Source organism: Oncorhynchus nerka, linkage group LG22 (genome assembly GCF_034236695.1).
Source record: "Oncorhynchus nerka isolate Pitt River linkage group LG22, Oner_Uvic_2.0, whole genome shotgun sequence".
Classification (NCBI taxonomy): Eukaryota; Metazoa; Chordata; class Actinopteri; order Salmoniformes; family Salmonidae; genus Oncorhynchus; species Oncorhynchus nerka.
In genome coordinates this window covers 46,760,300-46,780,426 of record NC_088417.1, presented here as the reverse complement: position 1 = coordinate 46,780,426, position 20,127 = coordinate 46,760,300, and the positions used below count along the sequence as shown (strand labels likewise).

The 20,127-nt window shown below is 43.1% G+C and overlaps 1 protein-coding gene across 1 annotated transcript in view; it reads right to left on the bottom strand.

The window, feature by feature from the left end:
* LOC115105264 (gamma-aminobutyric acid receptor subunit beta-2) overlaps window positions 1-20,127 on the bottom strand; it is an 86,180-nt gene that overhangs the window by 27,646 nt on the left and 38,407 nt on the right. Inside the window, exon 5 of the mRNA XM_029627066.2 lies at window positions 5,341-5,423. Coding sequence (XP_029482926.1) covers window positions 5,341-5,423 — 83 coding nt within the window. The remainder of the gene's footprint in view (window positions 1-5,340; window positions 5,424-20,127) is intronic.

The window sequence follows — 20,127 nt, the reverse complement described above, 5'->3', positions numbered from 1 at the left end:
ATGTTGAAAAAACAACATAATTCCACTTTGACTCCACAATCAATTTCTAATTCAGGCTGTAACACAACATTATGTCGAAAAAGTCAAGGGGCGTGAATACTTTATGAAGAGCACTGTATATAATACATTTATAAGTCAAAACATGTATCCAGTAACTGCTGATTGCCCCTTTAACTGGAGAGAGCACAGGAAAAGTCCAAATCCAAAACAGCTGATGCATATTCCCCTTGCATGTGCTTGGGAGGTTCTTCTTAAACATGACTAAAATTAATGTTTGATACCGATGGTTCAAAGCTACTTTAATCTTATTCCTGGTGTCCAATTAAAAGCTTGGCTCTAAAGTCTGGCAGTGTGCAGTGAGCTATCTATCTTCAGCTCAGCAGGTTGGCAAACGTGCAGGAGCGGCAAAAGGAACATCTAAGGCACAAAATATACTCCAGTGTACAAACTGTTCAGACCCCAGAGGACATTTGTGGTTTCTAAAAGTGGATATCATAGCAGTGCTGCTCTCTATATACGTTGTGCACCGCTGGTGCAGAAAATGTAACTATTACTTGGTGGAACATTGAGATGATCATTTCATAATAGCGTAAAACCACCCCAATAATGTGGCATCTCAACTTTTGCCAAGACATCTTAGAAAGAAAAACAGCATGTAGGTGGAGAGATAAGGCTGGTATGTGGGTCTACTTGTAGCATTATCCGCTCGAACACAATATATGTTCTCCAAAATGGTACACAGGCGCAATTTAATCTCTCTTTCTCTCAAAATAGGTCATTTAAATGCCTCAAAGTTGTCAGAGAATAAAGTAATGCACTCAAGGTTGTCTGAACAATGATTACATAATGATATTCATAGATATATTTTTAGAAAAAGGGGTTCAGAAAGAAGCAAGATGTAATCTATTCTACTGCACCTACATTTGGCACTGGCAGCTCGATTTAAACAGTGTAGTAGTCCATACAGTATGCTTTAATAACACAGCTCTGTGTATGTACAAAACTATGCAACTACTATAACATGCCTATACGACTGCAGGAGTTTGACATTCTTCAACAGGGCTGGCTTTAGACTTCTGTTGTTGTTTTTTTACTCTCTTGCACTGGTTCTCTGCACACTCACTGGACTCTACCCATACACTCACACATACTACACCGACACTCCAGCACAAACACACATACACTTACACTACATACGCTCACAACACACACACACACACAACACACACACACACACATGCATATTGATGCAACACACACACACTCTGCCAAACTAGACAGTCTAATGTACTTGTCCTCTTGCTCAGTTGTGCACCCGGACCTCCCACTCCTTTCAGAAGAAACTTATTTGTTTCTGGCCATTTTGAGCCTGTAATCGAACCCACAAATGTTGATGCTCCAGATACTCAACTTGTCTAAAGAAGGTCAGTTTTATTGCTTCTTCAATCAGAAGAACAGTTTTCAGCTGTGCTAACATAATTGCAAAAGTGTTTCCTAATCATCAATTAGTCTTTAAAAATGATAAACTTGAACTAGCTAACACAACGTGCCATTGGAACACAGGAGTGATGGTTACTGATAATGGGCCTCTGTACACCTATGTAGATATTCCATAAAAAATCTGCCGTTTCCAGGTACAATAGTCCTTTACAACATTAACAAAGTCTACACAGTATTTCTGATCTATTTTATTTTAAATCAACAAAAAATGTGCTTTTCTTTAAAAAACAAGGACATTTCTAAGTGACCCCAAACTTTTGAATGGTAGTGTACATTTTGGGAGGGGGTTGGAGGCCACCTAGCGGCCTTGGGCCCTTTAAGTTGTTTGTGCCTGGAGCCGGCCATGTTGTTAAATAATACAGCCCACGGTTATCGCTTCCCAGATATACGTTATGTGGACTACTGCACTTACTACAGCCGAGAGTTACGTACATGCATTATAGAGAAGCCGGGAAGAAACCAATGCCCACCATGAGAACACCATGAGAACACCAGTCTCTGTCACACTACTAGTCCTGGGAGAGAACAAGTCTGCGCCAAAGACGTATTTCATTACAATCGAATTAATATGAAGACAGAGGGGCATTTAAGTGGAACAATTTATAGAAGGAGAGTAACTAATTGCATCACAATAATTGTATTGTGCATGTTAAGTGCTCTCACAATAATGATTTGAGTAATTAAGTGTTGGATATTTATTATTGCTTGTATTCAGACCCCTTTACCTTTCCCACATTTTGTTACATTAAAGCCTTATTCTAAAATGGATAAAATAGTCTTTTTCCCCTCAATCTACACAGAATACCCCATAATGACAAAGCAAAAACAGGTTTTAGATATTTTTGCACCAAAGAAAACGGCTACAAGCTTCGCACACCTGTATTTGGAGAGTTTCTCCCGATCTTCTCAAGCTCTGTCAGGTTGGATGGAGAGCATTGCTGCACAGCTATTTTCAGGTCTCTCCAGAGAGGTTCAATCAGGTTCATGTCCGGGCTCTTACTGGGCCACTCAAGGACATTCAGATACTTGTCCTGAAGCCACTCCTGCGTTGTTTGGCTATGTGCTTAGGGTCATTGTCTTGTTGGAAGGTGAACCTTTGCCGAGTCTGAAGTTCTGAGCGCTCTGGAGCAGGTTTTCATCAAGGATCTCTCTGTACTTTTATCCGTTCATCTTTCCCTCGATCCTGACTAGTCTCCCATTCCCTGCAGCTGAAAAACATCCCTACAGCATGATGATGCCACCACCATGCTTCACAGTAGGAATGTTGCCAGGTTTCCTCCAGACATGACACTTGGAAATCAGGCCAAAGAGTTCAATCTTGGTTTCATCAGATCAGAGAATCTTGTTTCTCATGGTCTGAGAGTCCTTTAGGTGCCTTTTGGCAAACTCCAAGTGAGCTGTCATGTTCCTTTTACTGAGGAGTGGCTTTCGTCTGGCCACTCGACCAAAAAGGCCTGATTAGTGGAGTGCTGCAGAGATGGTTGTCCTTCTGGAAGGTTCTCCCATCACCATGGAGGAACTCTGGAGCTCTGTCAGAGTGACCATCGGGTTCTTGGTCACCTCCCTGACCAAGGCCCTTCTCCCCCGATTGCTCAGTTTGGCCTGGAGGCCAGCTCTAGGAAGATTCTTGGTGGTTCCAAACTTCTATTTAAGAATGATGGAGGCCACTGTGTTCTTGGGTACCTTCAATGGTGCAGAAATTTGTGCCTCAACAGAATCCTGTCTCGGAGTTCTACATACTTGACTTTTTGCTCTGACATGCACTGTCAACTGTGTGACCTGATATAGACACGAGTGTGCTTTTCCATGTCCAATCAATTGAATTTACCACAGGAGGACTCCAATCAAGTTGTAGAAGCTCATTTACTGCATTTCTATCCAATTTAAAAACTCTAAAATGCTATTTGGAGAACAGGAGAAGCAAGCAAAACTTGCCCAGCTATTATCACATTGGTTGCTATAGCTTCATTCAGATCAGTCGATCTACAAACACATAACCTATTAGCTACACAATTAGTCGCTACACATTAACTCAGCACCGGGATTAAAAACTATAATTTAATTCGTATAGAGAGATCTCTTAGCAAAAAAATTTTTTATTAAGAAAAGATAAACAAATATATTTTCTTTACAGAACACATGATTTCTTACAGTTTTAAAGCTAATTTCCTGCATTTTTTTTTTTTTACATGATATCTGAGTGAGTGACTAACAAAATCAATTGGGGCTCCCTGGAGGTCAGGGCCCCTGGGCACATGCCCTGTGTGCCTGGTCGGTGATTCAGCCATGATTACTACAAGTTTATATAGCTGGCTAGACTAACTACACTAATTTACCAATCACTTTTTTTTACTGACATTGTCTTATTGAGTGACTGTCAGTGAGTGACATTTAACAAGAGGAAAACTGCTGATACACAACCAATTTAAAAAAATTGCACCTTGTGTATTCTACTATTCAAACTTTCAAGTTGAGACCCCGACTAATAATACTGATATGTAGCTATGGCCCTGGCTGTATGTAATAACACTGCAGACAGAAGAGCTATAGAACTTAATCTGCATCTTATTTCACATTTCCACACTCACTTCCTAGTGGACTTCTAATTGTGATTTACAACATGCCATTTAAGTATGTTTTGGTTACGTTCCTTCCCCCGTATTCTGTTTCACTCAATAGGCAGCAGACCTTTACAAGTTACAAAACAAGAACATTTCAATATTATTAATATTCTATTAACGCTGCTTTGTAAGGCAATTGAATAATTATAATAAATGAATTAACTTCTGGAAAAAAAGATGAAGCCTCGTGTTTTTCCACTTTTATTAGGGAGAGACGCATTACATATTCACTCCACACAGTCGCTGTTGCGCTGGGAAATAAATCAGCCACCAAAATGAAGGAGTAGGCTTTGTGTTTGAGAGCTGAAGTGTTCTGTGAGGCATGTACACTCCCATACGCTCTCTGTCCCTGCCTTTAGCTACTGAGCCATGTCTGAACAGCAGTTGAACAGGACCACACTGGACCTAACATTTGCCTCCACAAAACTACACTCTCGACAAAGGCAAAACAGGTCCCAATTAGATTTGATTAGGTCATTTTTGTTCACTGTATTCCTAATACGGAGAAACAATGGATGCACAATGTTAGTTGGTTCTGTCAAGATAAAGGTCAGCATCATTAGGATAATGCAAATGTAGTGCTGTTGCCCCATGCTCTTGCATTGCGTGACCTTTCAAATTCAGCAAGAACTAAATAGGCTACTCACTAATACTCACCAGAAACAAGAATGAATAAAAGAGTGGAAGGTGATAATAGATATTTTTTGATTGAAACGTTTGTTTTCTGTTTTGATTTCTTAAAGTGATAAATGTGGGGCAATGAAAGGCCATAAAGCATTTACCAAGCAGTTGAGAAAGGAATACACTTTTCAAACAGCAGCATTTACAGTAGACCTTGGCCTCCAAATGAACTGCCTTGTTTGGCTTCCTTTCTTGCACAACGTTGTTATGCGGAAATCCCTGAATTGCTGAAGTGATGCAAAATAGTATACTGTCAAATCGGCTGACAGGAAGCACTGTTCATTTCCCCTCATGGGGCCACATTTACTGTACAGCAACACATTCGTACAGAGATGGTTCATGTCCATGAGTGGTTTCAAGGTTTGAGATATTATTGTGTTATTGTAACTGACTAGAAATTGTATGTCTTACACTGTGGATTGCTTATATGTGCAGTGCTAGTACAGAGCATTGGTTTGGCACATGCTGTTTCCCATTTATGCCAATTCAAATCCAATTGAAATGAGTTGAATTGAAAGCGAGAAATATAGAAACTCACAGCTCTCTATCTCCAATGTGCAGTTTTGCTCGTCCAGTGGATATCGTCTCAGGTCCATCATACAAGCTGCTGTAGTGGTGATCCTGAAGAGAAGGGGAGGAAGGAAAAATACATTGTCAAGAGTCTGTACAGACCAAGGAGGTCACATTGAAGATTCAAGTGGTACTCAGCACTGCCGATGGGATCCTAACTTCACTCGGTAATTGCTTAATTGCAGCTTTAGGTCCAAGGCCGATTATTATGAAGACAATTTCCTACAATCAAAATATCAATCAGTATCTGGGCCCTGGGTCTAGCAGATAACTACACCCTAGTAGCAAGGACACATATTGCTACTAAACGGCTTGGCTTTTTATAGCAGCGTCAGGAGGTTCTTCATAATGTACTACTCTCATCCTGTGTCTTGTCAGTGTACAGATAAACTAAATAGTGTGATGAGGTCGACGATAACCATTAGCTGATATTGATCCCCAGTTAAATCAACGTTGGATAAATCTCTAGATTATCTCAACCTTATTTAGCAGCTATAACACTGTAGCAGCACTTCCAGCAAGATTAGACAATTAAAATAAAGGGGCGGCAGGGTAGCCTAGTGGTTAGAGCGTTGGACTAGTAACCGGAAGGTTGCAAGTTCAAACCCCCCAGCTGACAAGGTACAAATCTGTCGTTCTGCCCCTGAACAGGCAGTTACCCCACTGTTCCTAGGCCGTCATTGAAAATAAGAATTTGTTCTTAATTAAATGACTTGCCTAGTTAAATAAAGGGTACAAAAAAAAGAAAATAATAATAAATTTCAAAGTTTCCCAGACACATGACCAAGAAAGACAATACAAAACAACGGTTATTTACAAGCAATGGACATTATCGTCTTTTTCTGTGAACCAGCCCGTCTACAGTGGTGTATCTATAGAGCAGGTGAGTAAGCCTACAGCTGCACGTGCGTAAATATGAACTTTTTTTTATCTAGCCTGCTCTCAGCATGCAGTATGTTGCCAGATAAATAAGCAGTCGATGACTACAGAAACACTAAACAAAGCCGTACACGATTCTGTATCTGTAGGTGCAGTCCATGGGGCCACGGATTAAAAGGCTAAACCTAATCATTTTCCTGAAGGTAGCATTCTTGAAATAATCCCACTGTGCACGCTCCAGGTTCCCCTACCTGAGAGGTGAATCACACCCTAGGTAGCTGCAGGCCAGCAAGGCCAACCAGGATAGCTACTGGTAACAGTCCCACACTGCACTAAATCACTCAGCGACATACTGTATCCTCTGGATACTGCTACGATACTTTTGTAGGATCTTCACATTGATTGGGGGAACTCCTGTTCTGGTCCTGAGGAGCTGGGTGTGCAGGCTTTTATTCCAGCCCATTACTAAACTAAGCCAATTCAAAATATCAACAATGAATGTCTTCAGTCGGGACCATGATTAGCTGAATCAGGTGGTTACGGAAATGCTGCAATAAAGGTCTGACAACCAGTTGTTCTTCAGGACTAGATGGAGAGCTCTGACGTTGTCGGATCATAAGCGACCTTGTTGTCTAACCTATGAGGCAAGATTCTCTAGTCTGATGAAACCAAGTTTGAACTCTTTGGCATGAATGCCAAGCGTCACGTCTGGAGGAAACTTGGCACCATCTCTACGGGGAAGCATGGTGGTGGCAGCATCATGCTGTGGGGATGTTTATATAGCAGCAGGGACTGGGGGACTAGTCAGGATCGAGGGAAAGATGAAATGAGCAATGTACATAGAGATCCTTGATGAAATCCTGCTCCAGCATGCTCAGGACCTCAGACTGGGGTGAAGGTTCACCTTCCAATAGGACAATGACACTAAGCACACAGCCAAGACAATGCAGGAGTGGCTTCGGGACAAGTCTCTGAATGTCCGTGATTAGCCCAGCAAGAGCCCTGACATGAACCCGATCGAACATCTCGAGAAACCTGAAAATAGCTGTGCAGCAACGCTCCCAAACCAACCTGACAGAGCTTGAGAGGATCTGCAAAGAAGAAAGAGAGAACCTCCCCAAATACAGGTGTGCAAAGCTTGTAGCATCGTACCCAAGAAGACTGTAATCGCTGACAAAGGAGCTTCTAAAAACCTGTTTTTGCTTTGGCATTATGAGGAGTTGTGTTTAGATTGATGAGGAAAACAACAATTTAATACATTTTAAAATAAGGCTGTAATGTAACAAAATGTAGAAAAAGTCAAGGGGTCTGAATACTTTCCGAATGTATTGTATATTCTTATTGACACAGAGCCCACTAACAAGACATAGATATCAGGAGAGAAAAGATGAGGGTGATGGTGAGAGACGGTTTGGGAGTATTCAGCTCTGAGTCAAATCTATTTTTATCTCGTAAAGAATCAGCTGTGTATTGCTAGGGCAAAAAAACGAATCGTGCACCCAGGGAGGGTCCCCAGGACCAATTTTGGTAACCTTGGAAGTCTACTGGCATAACTCAACAAGAACAAAGCAAATGGATGATGTGAATACTTGCGAAAAATCAACTCCTCGTGCCCTCTAGTCTGTGTTGTGAAGACAACATAATGACTGTGGCAATTAACTCGAAAAACAGAGCCGCTTCGTAGAAAATATACAAAAATGTTCTTTGCAAATGTGCAGCCTATTGCAAAAAACTATCTACAGTGCTTTTTAAATGATGTACTACCATTATCATTCCAATATTATTAACATACCTACCCATTTATTACCTTGCAGTGTTCATTATCATCAGAATTAAAGCATTAAAATTACTAATGGAAATCATATAGTCCTGGATCTAGTTATAGGTTCTGGCACAGCCTGATATTCCTCCAGGTGCCAAACAGCCATTCAACCTGAACACTATAATTCTTTATGCCGGATACTGGCATAAAGATCATTAAGTGTGTAAATGACAACTCCAGGGTGCTTTTATAGCAGCTTAAATGAACATTGCCAAAGGTAGAAGGATGCACAAAGCTGACCTTAAACGTTCCACTGGTTCAATCAACGTTATTTCCATGTCATTTAAATGAAATTAGGTTGAACCAACATAGGATAGATGTTGAATTGACTTCTTTGCCCTGTGGGTTCCTTCCCCCTCATCCCAGTAGGCAGAAACAGGACAGACGGATTGAAATGACTGCTGTTTCAACCAGTTTCTTGTTGTGAAGATGTCATTATAACACGTTTTGCCTGATGAGGTGTTTAGCACTCTAGTCTGATCACATAAACAAACTCCCATTTCCCCTGGTCTGTGTTTGGACCTTTTGCACACAGTCCTATTTGTAAAGTCAAACGTCTGACTGTGACCTTCTTTTAGAAAACACAATGCATACAAAACACATTTTATGGGTTTTTAGGGGTCTGAATATTAGGCCACCTTTGTTTACCCCGCAGAATGTGGAGATAAAGGTGTTTCAAATGGTAACTGTGGAGAGTTGAGAAACATTTATGCAAGGTCTTGTGTGACCCAAGGGGGACAGGGCACCTTTAAAACCAAATTACACTCTGTCTGCGTTTACTGGGGCTTTAAAGGGCACACACTGAACTGTAACACCTGTATCAGAAACACTGGGAGATTTATTGAGTGCCAACACAGGGGACTGTATATGTTCGTACAAGAGGTCTGCCGTAGATGAACCCAATGCTATTTTCAACGCCAACATGATTCTATATTCTACATTTCTTAAATCAGGTTGCGTGGTCAGGAAAAACTCTTAGCCCAAACGAAGTCAATCATCCACACAGAGAACAGAGCAGCCTTTATCCCACTGGAACTGTTTCGACACTGTAATACCAATAACGAGTGACTAGATAAGATCAGCGTATCCATCAGGCAGGAGCAGGAACAGAAGGTGCTCATAGAGAATGAGTAATAGGGAGTAACTCTTCCTGGCTCTGGCCTTTGTGCGTGAAGAGGTGGACACCCACAGTCGGTGCTGCCAGCCAGCCACGGACCTGCATGGCAACATGGGCAATCGTCTAAACCCACCTGACGACGCTGATAAATGCCGGCCAGCGGAGAGGCTCATCTTGGAGCCCAATCCTCTGCGGTATGGCACAGAGATAATCACCTGCTCCCTGCTTTCTACGCACCTGTCTCTCTATCTGCCACCACCGTCTCCACACTACAGCCGAGACGAGGTCAACACATCCTTCAGCTCTGCTCTCCACCACAGGAGTGGTCAGTGTGTACAACACTCTCCATCTCCACTTAGAGTCTGGAGATCTGGGCCAATAATCCATTATAAATTGGTATATTGGTCAACTACTAGTTGATTTCAAGTAACAGTAGATGGTCCAACTGGGTGCACTGGGTCTTTGCGTCATATTTCCCATAAATCAGAATGACAGGTATTCTCTCATAGCCTATGTCAGGTAGCTACATAGTTGGCAGCAGGTTATTATTAGCTAATCAGGCTCAAATAAAATAAGTAAAATTACCATCTAATTCTATGATGTTCTTGAGCACATTCATGGGGCACACTCATATTCATGTCCTTTATGATATCACATTTTAGCACAAACACATTGTTCGTCATCACCATCCGTCTCTACCAGCGAGAGATAATAGGAAACGTATTTGAGATCATGAAAGCAGACCATAGAATGGTTGGGTGATACTCTCACAGTGGTAGCAAAGCCAACATTATTTTTGCATATGAGCAATCGGCCGATTACAAGGGTGTGAAGTGTAGAATCAACTGTCTACATGCCACAGACCTTCCCTTTACAGTACCTGTGATACCTGTGATGAGCAACACTTCAATGCCCTAAACACCTTCTGTACTGCACTGTATTGTACCACAATCCACACTGTGAGAGGGATTGGGGTTGTGTGAAATAGATCATCAGGCAGTGGAATGTCCCATCAGATAATCTCACAAGAAACTGAAAACCAGGCCTACAGATTCTCCATCTGAGCTCACAAATGATCCATCTCACGTCACTTCACGTCGCACTGTCAATTATCTGTGTTTATATATAAGATACTGTAGCATTGACCTACAACACAACGGAAAAAAATCCCAGTTTGATCCCTTATCCGATCTTTAATCTAATACAGGCACCATCCTGCAATGCTCTGTTTCTGTAGGTGTAGTAGTACTTAACAGGCCGAACTCTCGCAAGACACAGAGACAGATCTTGTCACAAAGCCAGTTAATATCAATGAAGAAATTGAAAAAAAAAATACATTTTTGGTCGTTTCAAATGACACACTCCAGGGGTTCTGCACCCAGGAGTGGCCTAGTTCTTTGAGCCTCTGAGGTCGAGATGAATGTCCTATTTCCGCCTGTGGTCACCCTGTCTTTGTTAGCAGTCATTTCCCTTCGATGCATCTGCTGCAGCTGATGTGGCTTCTGACTTCCAAGTGTTTAACAAAGGAGCAAATTGGCGGTTACTTGCCAGCAACTTTCTGATCTCTGTGTCAAGATGGAGTCAATGGAGTAGAATTTGAGCAAGCGCCTTTGGCACAGTCTTCAAAGGAGTGTGTACACATACAGTGGTAGGCCAGTACTGTTAATGTGAGTGTGTGTAGCAGCGTCTGTATCTGCTTGTGTATCTGTGTGTGTTTGTGTGCGCTCACTTGAGCGTGGTGTGTGTCTCCGTGAATATTTACCTCAAGCATGAATTGATGTACAAAATAATTGTTCACGTTTCCAACACAACCCTCGGTTGCTTGGTTACTGACGACAAGCAGTGCCAAGCGAGCCCCATATGGCTGTCCACCTACGGTGACCTCAAGTGTCAGGCAGCGCGCCTGGACTCTGGCACGGGCTCAGTGCACATTATGGCAGGGGTTTTGGGTCACACTAGGATCCAGCACCCCTCTGGAGCTCCAGAAGTTTGAGGTCAGAACAGCGGCCTCAGGGATGGGAGGAGGTCACCAAGCGCCAGGGGGAAGGAGAGACAGACCAATCAAATCCATCCACATGTCTTAGCAACCCCACTTCTACTGCTGTCTGTTCTGGTTTTCACACACAGGCATCAGCACTTCTCCCCTGGACATATTTTAACACAATATTTTGTTCATTATATCTGTGGTCACCTTGGTTTTCCTACTGCTGGTCTTTCCTGATGAATGTTTGGGACATGGGTTTATATATTATTCACATGGATAGGCAATACAATGCTGTTCAATGCTCAAGCATCATTCTCCCCTTTAACAGAGCAAGCACATCATTAATAGTGTCTGTTTATGCATGAAAAACATGTAACAGTTATAAATAAACAATTATGAATTCATGAAAGTCTTCTCACTTGGCATTGTCATTTTCTAAGGAGTGAGAGGGGGATCAATTGTATCTCAAGTCACCTCCTGTGCTGGGCACATACAGTGTAGCAGTCCTATAAATTCTCAATATTTTTCTCTAGAATTCTTCATTGTTTTCTTGGACTAGTTTTCTTTGTGCTCCTCTGCAGTGACTCAAGACAACAGCTACTTGAACAAAGAGCAATCATGTCCATAACACCGAGTGTCTGCCTGCAGAAATACAACACAAATACAAACCAAAGCCTTGTTTCATGTGCTGCTCTGTAGCGGATTGAAGCTTGTGCAAACAAAAAGTCATCTTTTTTAACCCAGCTAATTCCGTAGTTTTCTCTTTTCAATTGCTTTCATTTGAAAGGTCAATACGAATCTTTATAGTTGGGTCGAAAGGAATGCCCTTGAATAAGTGAATTTCAATGTTTAATATCAAACCAGGCTGCAAGTTATTGCTTTATCAAAACACGGTCTCAGCATGTCAACAAACGCACATTTGAACACACACTGGGGCATAAAAGCCTGTATTGTTTGCTTTGTAGTGGACTGTAATCATTCTGCAGGCAGCTCAATGGCGAATAAATGAGTTTGGCAAATTTGAATATTCATCATGTATTTGTGCACAGTGGCTGTGTCAGCGATCAGGAAACACTACATGCACGGAATCTAATTAAAAAGATACCAATGAAAGACATGTATGAAAAGATCTAGCAGCACTATTGTAATGCATATTGTGTTTTTATGTGGATTCTGCATGTAGAACAGTCAGACCACTCAACACAGGTAATCTGCATCTCACTGAGGAGGAATAACGAGGTCATGGAAAGACAGGGCATGATTCCCGGTTACATGACTGGGTCAGCCAACCTACACAGTTATATTGCTACAACAATATGCAAATGTGTGAATTGCATTTTTCAAAACAGATCTGTGAGAAACAACTATTAAAATTCCATGCGGATGCACACCATTTTGCCTGTCTGATAATAGAAAATCAAAGACATTTGGGTTTGTCACATGCGCCGAATACAACAAATGTGTAGACTTTACCGTGAAATGCTAGCTTGAGAAAGCTTCCCAACGATACAGAGTTAAAAAAATAAAAATATTAGCACAGCCGGAATATATATACACAAGAATGGAGCTAGTATATACAGTGAGTACCAGAACAAGATCACTGTGCAGAGGTCTTTTTTATTTTTATTATTTAACTAGGCAAGTCGGTTAAGAACAAATTCTTATTTTCACTTTGAGGTAGATATGTACATAAAGGAAGGTTAAAGTGACTAGACATCAGGATAGATAATAATACTATTAAAATAAAGTACATTATCAGCATATGATGAGTAAAAATGTGTGTATGTGTGTGTGTTATGTGTGTGTGTAGTGTACGTGAATATGTGTGGGTTTTGTGTTAGAGTGACAGTGTAGTGTTTGTGAGTGCGTGTGTATATAGTTTGTATAGTCTTGTGAATGTGCATAGACTCAGTCCAAAGTAGGGTCCGTGTAGATAGTCCGGGTAACTGTTTAATTAACTATTTAGCAGTCATGGCTATTTAACAGTTTTAAGGCTTGGAGGTAGAAGCTGTCTAGGAGCCTGTTGGTCCATGAGTTGATGATCCGGTACCGTTTGCCAGACGGCAGCAGAGTGAACAGTCTTTGGCTTGCATGGTTGGAGTCTTTAGCAATGTTTTGGGCCTTTGCCTGATATCTAGGTCTTGGATGGCAGGGAGCTCAGCCCCAGTGATGTACTGGGTTGTCCGCACCACCCTCTGTAGCATTTGCAATACCAAGCGGTGATGCAGCCAGTCAAGATGCTCTCAATGGTGCAGCTGTATACATTTTTGAGGATCCGAGGGCCCATGCCAAATCTTTTCAGCCTCCTGAGGGGGAAGAGGCCCTGTCGTGCCCTCTTTACGACTGCGCGGGTGTATGTGGACGTACCCTGGTATTTTGTCTGGTCTGGCGGCCTTGCGAGGGTTAACCTGTTTCAAATATTTACTCACATAATTTTGCTTATTTGGGAGATCAACATTACTGGGCATCTCATGGCTGGGTTTCCCTTTGTAATATGTTATCATCTGCAAGCTCCTTAAAAAAGTATATAATGTTAGACACAACCATGCCGGGTGTCAAGGTTGGAGGATTTCAATCAAACCATATTTTCACTGTGACCTTCACCTCCACCTTCACATCCACCTCCACCATAAATCTCATTCCTACCATCACTTAAATATGCACTCCGAGATCTTAAGCACAAGAAATGTGTAACATATTGCACAAATTGCATTTTTACCATATCAGACAAAATGGATGACATAGTAAAAAAATTGGATGACTTAGTACACAAAAAAATGGGGACCCGTTTTGGCTCATGAGCACCACTTACAAAACTACTGGCTGAAATTATACAAAAGTTTGAGAGTACAGTGGCTTGTCAAAGTATTCACCCCCCTTGGGTTTTTTCCTATTTTGTTACCTTACAATCTGGAATTAAAATAGACTTTTGGGGGGTTTGTATCATGTGATTTACACAACATGCCTACCACTTTGAAAATGCAAAATATTATTTATTGTGAAACAAACAAGAAACAATACAAAAAAACTGAAAACTTGAGCGTGCATAACTATTCACCCTCCCAAAGTCAATACTTTGTAGAGCCACCATTTGCAGCAATACAGCTGCAAGTCTCTTGAGGTGTGTTTCTATAAGCTTGGCACAACTAGCCACTGGGATTTGTGCCCATTCTTCAATTCAAAACTGCTCCAGCTCCTTCAAGTTGGATAGGTTCCACTGGTGTACAGCAATCTTTAAGTCATACCACAGATTCTCAATTGGATTGAGGTCTGAGCATTGACTAGGCCATTTCAAGAAATGTAAATGTTTCCCCTTAAACCACACGAGTGTTGCTTCAGCAGCATGCTTAGGGTCATTGTCCTGCTGGAATGTGAACCTCCATACCAGTCTCAAATCTCTGGAAGGCTGAAATAGGTTTCCCTCAAGAATTTCCCTGAATTTATCGCCATCCATCATTCCTTCAATTCTGACCAGTTTCCCAGTCACTGCTGATGAAAAACATCCCCACAGCATGATGCTGCCACCACCATACCACCATGATGGTATTCTTGGGGTGATGAGAGGAGTTGGGTTTGCACCAGACATAGCGTTTTCCTTGATGGCCAAAAAGCTACATTTTAGTCTCATCTGACCAGAGTACCTTCTTCCATATGTTTGGGGAGTCTCCCACATGCCTTTTGGCAAACACCAAACGTGTTTGTTTATTTTTTTTCTTTCAGCAATGGCTTTTTTTCTGGCCACTCTTCTGTAAAGCCCAGCTCTGTAGAGTGTGTGGCTTAAAGTGGTCCTATGGACAGATACTCCAATCTCCACTGTGGAGCTTTGCAGCTCCTTAAGGGTTATCTTTGGTCTCTTTGTTGCCTCTCTGATTAATGCCCTCCTTGCCTGCTCTGTGAGTTTTGGTGGGCGGCGCTCTCTTGGCATGTTTGTTGTGGTGCCATATTCTTTCAATTTTTTTTATAATGGATTTATTGGTGCTCTGTGGGATGTTCAAAGTTTCTGATATTTTTTTATAACCCAACCCTGATCTGTACTTCTCCACAACTTTGTCCCTGACCTGTTTGGAGAACTCCTTGGTCTTTGTGGTGCCCCTTGCTTAGGGGTGATGCAGACTCTGGGGCCTTTCAGAACAGGTGTATATATACACTAAGATCATGTGACAGATCATGTGACAGATCATGTGACACTTAGATTGAACACAGATGGACTTTATTTAACTAATGTGACTTCTGAAGGTAATTGGTTGCACCAGATCGTATTTAGGGGATTCATAGCAAAGGGGGTGAATACATATGCTCCCACCACTTTTTTGTTTTTTAATAAAAACAAAAAATGTTTAAAAAAAGTAATTTTTTAAATTTCACTTCACCAACTTGGACTATGTTGTGTATGTCCATTATATGAAATCCAAATAAAAATCCATTTAAATTACAGGATGTAATGCAACAAAATAGTAAAAAAACGCCAAGGGGGATGAATACTTTTGCAAGCCACCGTAGGTCTTTATTCCTTAAGTTATGAGCCAAATGTAACCCCTGCTTTCATGCTACAGCTCACAAAATAAGTGCTTCTGGTCACGCTGGGCTTGACAGCGGCCTGTGAAGGTCATTAGTCTAAACACAAATGCACTGTCAAAGGTCGGTCTCACACTGCTAGTCAGTGTCATGCTCCTCCCCTTCACCCTTCCCTTCGGCCTCATCTAAATTAGCATCCTGTAATCCTTTAGAAACAAGATGAAAATCAATGTAGAAAGGGGATAATTTCCATTCTGCACTCATTACTGTAACGATGTACGCTGAGAGTCGGGAAGCAAGTTCAGGGAGTGAGTGTTTTACTAAATTAAACAAACACGCAACACAAACAAAGCACAGATATGATCTAGGAACAGAAACAATGACGACTTGGGGAGAAACCAAAGGGAGTGACATATTAAGGGCAGGTAATCAAGGAGGTGATGGAGTCAAGGTGAGTGTCATTATGCGCAGTTGCACACGTGACAGTAACCCCTCCCCGACGAGCGTCTCCGGCCGCAGGACACCGGCCAAGGTGACGATCCCTTGGGATCAGGAGTGGACCGGTCACCTCTGCTAAGGCACGGGAACCTGTCGAGCCAGCTGAGGCGCAGGAGCATGACGATCTAGAGCGCTGGAGAGAGAGCATACTTGACAGTACCCCCTCCCCAGCACGTTCCACTCCAGCACGTTCCACTCCAGCCTCGGTCGAGGCATGAGAACCTATTCATCCAGCTGAGGTATGGGAGCCTATCGAGCCCGCTGAGGCATGGGAGCCTATCGAGCCCGCTGAGGCATGGGAGCCTATCGAGCCCGCTGAGGCATGGGAGCCTATCGAGCCCGCTGAGGCATGGGAGCCTATCGAGCCCGCTGAGGCATGGGAGCCTATCGAGCCCGCTGAGGCATGGGAGCCTGCTCGAGCCCGCTGAGGCATGGGAGCCTATCGAGCCCGCTGAGGCATGGGAGCCTATCGAGCCCGCTGAGGCATGGGAGGCTATCGAGCCCGCTGAGGCATGGGAGGCTATCGAGCCCGCTGAGGCATGGGAGCCTATCGAGCCCGCTGAGGCATGGGAGCCTATCGAGCCCGCTGAGGCATGGGAGCCTATCGAGCCCGCTGAGGCATGGGAGCCTATCGAGCCCGCTGAGGCATGGGAGCCTATCGAGCCCGCTGAGGCATGGGAGCCTATCGAGCCCGCTGAGGCATGGGAGCCTATCGAGCCCGCTGAGGCATGGGAGCCTATCGAGCCCGCTGAGGCATGGGAGCCTATCGAGCCCGCTGAGGCATGGGAGCCTATCGAGCCCGCTGAGGCATGGGAGGCTATCGAGCCCGCTGAGGCATGGGAGCCTATCGAGCCCGCTGAGGCATGGGAGCCTATCGAGCCCGCTGAGGCATGGGAGCCTATCGAGCCCGCTGAGGCATGGGAGGCTATCGATCCCACTGAGGTATGGAAACCTGTCGGGCCAACTGAGACATGGGAATCCGACAAACCGGCCGAGACCTCTCAGGTACCTCCGGCTCCAACACCCAGACCAGACATCACCTCCAACACAAAAACAAAACAAAGAAATCACTCCCTGATGCTTCCCTTTGAGTCGTCATTCTGTAACGAGAGACGGGAAGCAAGTTCAGGGAGTGTGTGTTTCAATAAATAAAAGAAACAAACACGTAACACAAACAAAGAACAGTCATGACCCAGGAACAGAAACAATGACGACTGCGGGAGAAACCAAAGGGAGTGTAAAGGGCAGGTACTCAAGGAGGTGATGGAGTCCAGGTGAGTATCATTGTGCGCAGATGCGCGTAACGATGGTGACAGGTGTGCGCCATAACGAGCAGCCTGGTGACCTAGAGGCCGGTGAGGGAGCACACAAGACAATGACTTGACTTCCAAAGCCTTAATGTGATTTTTCCACACAGCGGTCGGGGAATAAAAGAGTAATTTTCCAGGAGCTAGGTAAAAAATGCATGCTCTCTCTCCATTACACCCAGATTACGAAACTCAGAAAAAAAAGAAACATCCTCTCACTGTCAACTGTGTTTATTTTCAGCAAACGTAACATGTGTAAATATTTGTATGAACATAACAAGATTCAACAACTGAGACAAACTGAACAAGTTCCAAATACATGTGACAAAAATAAATGTAACAATGTGTCCCTGGGGGGGTCAAAATCAAAAGTAACAGTCAGTATCTGGTGTACTGCAGTGCATCTCCTCCTCATGGACTGCAACATATTTGCCAGTTCTTGCTGTGAGATGTTACGTCAATCTTCCACCAAGGCACCTGCAAGTTCCCGGACATTTCTGGGGGGAATGGCCTTAGCCCTCACCCTCTGATCCAACAGGTCAAGGGGATTGAGATCTGGGCTCTTCGCTGGCCATGGAAGAACACTGACATTCCTGTCTTGCAGGAAATAATGCACAGAACGAGCAGTATGGCTGGTGGCATTGTCATGCTGGAGGGTCATGTCAGGATGAGCCTGCAAGAAGGGAACCACATGAGGGAGGATGATGTCTTCCCTGTAACGCACAGCTTGGAGATTGCCTGCAATGACAACAACCTCAGTCCGATGATGCTGTGACACACCGTCCCAGACCATAACGGACTCTCCAACTCCAAATCGATCCCGCTCCAGAGTACAGACCTCTGTGTAACGCTCATTCCTTCAAACGATTAAAGCAAATCTGACCATCACCCCTGGTGAGATAAAACTGCGACTCATCAGGGAAGAGCACTTTTTGCCAGTCCTGTCTGGTCCAGCGACGGTGGGTTTGGCGGTGATGTCTGGTGAGGACCTGCCTTACAACAGGCCTACAAGCCCTCAGTCCAGCCTCTCTCAGCCTATTGCAGACAGTCTGAGCACTGATGTAGGGACTGTGCGTTCCTGGTGTAACTCGGGAGTTGTTGTTGCCATCCTGTACCTGTCCTGCAGGTGTAATGTTCGGATGTACCGATCCTGTGCAGGTGGTGTTACACATGATCTGCCACTGCAAAGACGATCAAGTGTCCATCCTGTCTCCCTGTAGCGCTGTCTTAGGCGTCTCACAGTACGGACATTGCCATTTATTGCCCTGGCCACATCTGCAGTCCTCATGCCTCCTTGCAGCATGCCTAAGGCATCGTCACACAGATGAGCAGGGACCCTGGGCATCTTCCTTTTGGTGTTTTTCAGAGTCAGTAGAAAGGCCTCTTTAGTGTCCTAAGTTTTCATAACTATGATTGCCTACCATCTGTTAGTGTCTTAACGACCGTTCCACAGGTGCATGTTCTTTAATTGTTTATGATTCATTGAATAAGCGTGGGAAACAGTGTTTAAACCCTTTACAATGAAGATCTGGGAAGTTATTTGGATTTTAACAAATTATATTTGAATGACAGGATCCTGAAAAGGGGCCGTTTCTTTTTTTGCTGAGGATATTTGTTTTGAAGAGATATTTTCTCAGCATATGTAGCATATATAAATCCCCACTAGAACTAGTTATCTTGCCAGGAAAATACAGTGCATTATTCCAAAAACTTGTGTATAATAGGACACTTTGCAATACAGTAAGAATTATTTCGCCCACATCTATAATATATGAAGTTCCTAAGGGCCCAATTTCCTATTCTTTGTTTGGCTCAGGCCTATGCAACTGGCTGCATTTAACAAGTGATTCACCTCATTGTTAGCAATATAATAACCATGTAAAATATTTCTGTTGACAACTCAAAGCCCTGGCCTTGCGTCACAAAAGGGGAGGATATAATGCAGCTTTAGTAGTGCTGTTTGTTATCAGGAAGTAAGATGGGAAGGGGAAATATGATGGGAGACAGGGGAGACAAGGCTTCCAGTTCCACTCCTCTTTCTCTCGTCTGATAGGACGGCTCAGATCAATGATAGATGGAGAGATTATTCTGGACTCTGACACTCTAATAACTTAAAGCTATCTAGCCTCAGCAATAATGTGGCTTCTATGGTTGACATATTTAATAATCAATGAATCACTCCATGAAACAATCAGCTAATTGCTCTTTGCTGCAGTGGAGGAGAGAGAAGGAATTACGTAACGTGGAGTGTCGAACACTAAGCCAACATACCAAGTGCTAACTCATAGTGGGGGGGGGGGGGGGGGCAGATGGAGTCTAGGGAAAAAATACAGTGCCTTATGAAAGTATTCATATCCCTTGACTTATTCCACATTTTGGTGTGTTAAAGTCTGAACTATAAATTGATAAATATTTCTTTACCAATCTACACACAATAGCCCATAATAACAAAGTGAAAACATGTTTCTTGATTATTATTTTTTTCAACATTTGACCATTATTATTTTCAAGATTCTTCAAGCTCTGTCTAAGTTGGTTGTTGATCACTGTTAGACTAAATTTTGAAGTAGATTTATGTCAAAACTTTAACTCGGCCACTCAGGAACATTCACTGTCATCTTGGTAAGCAACTT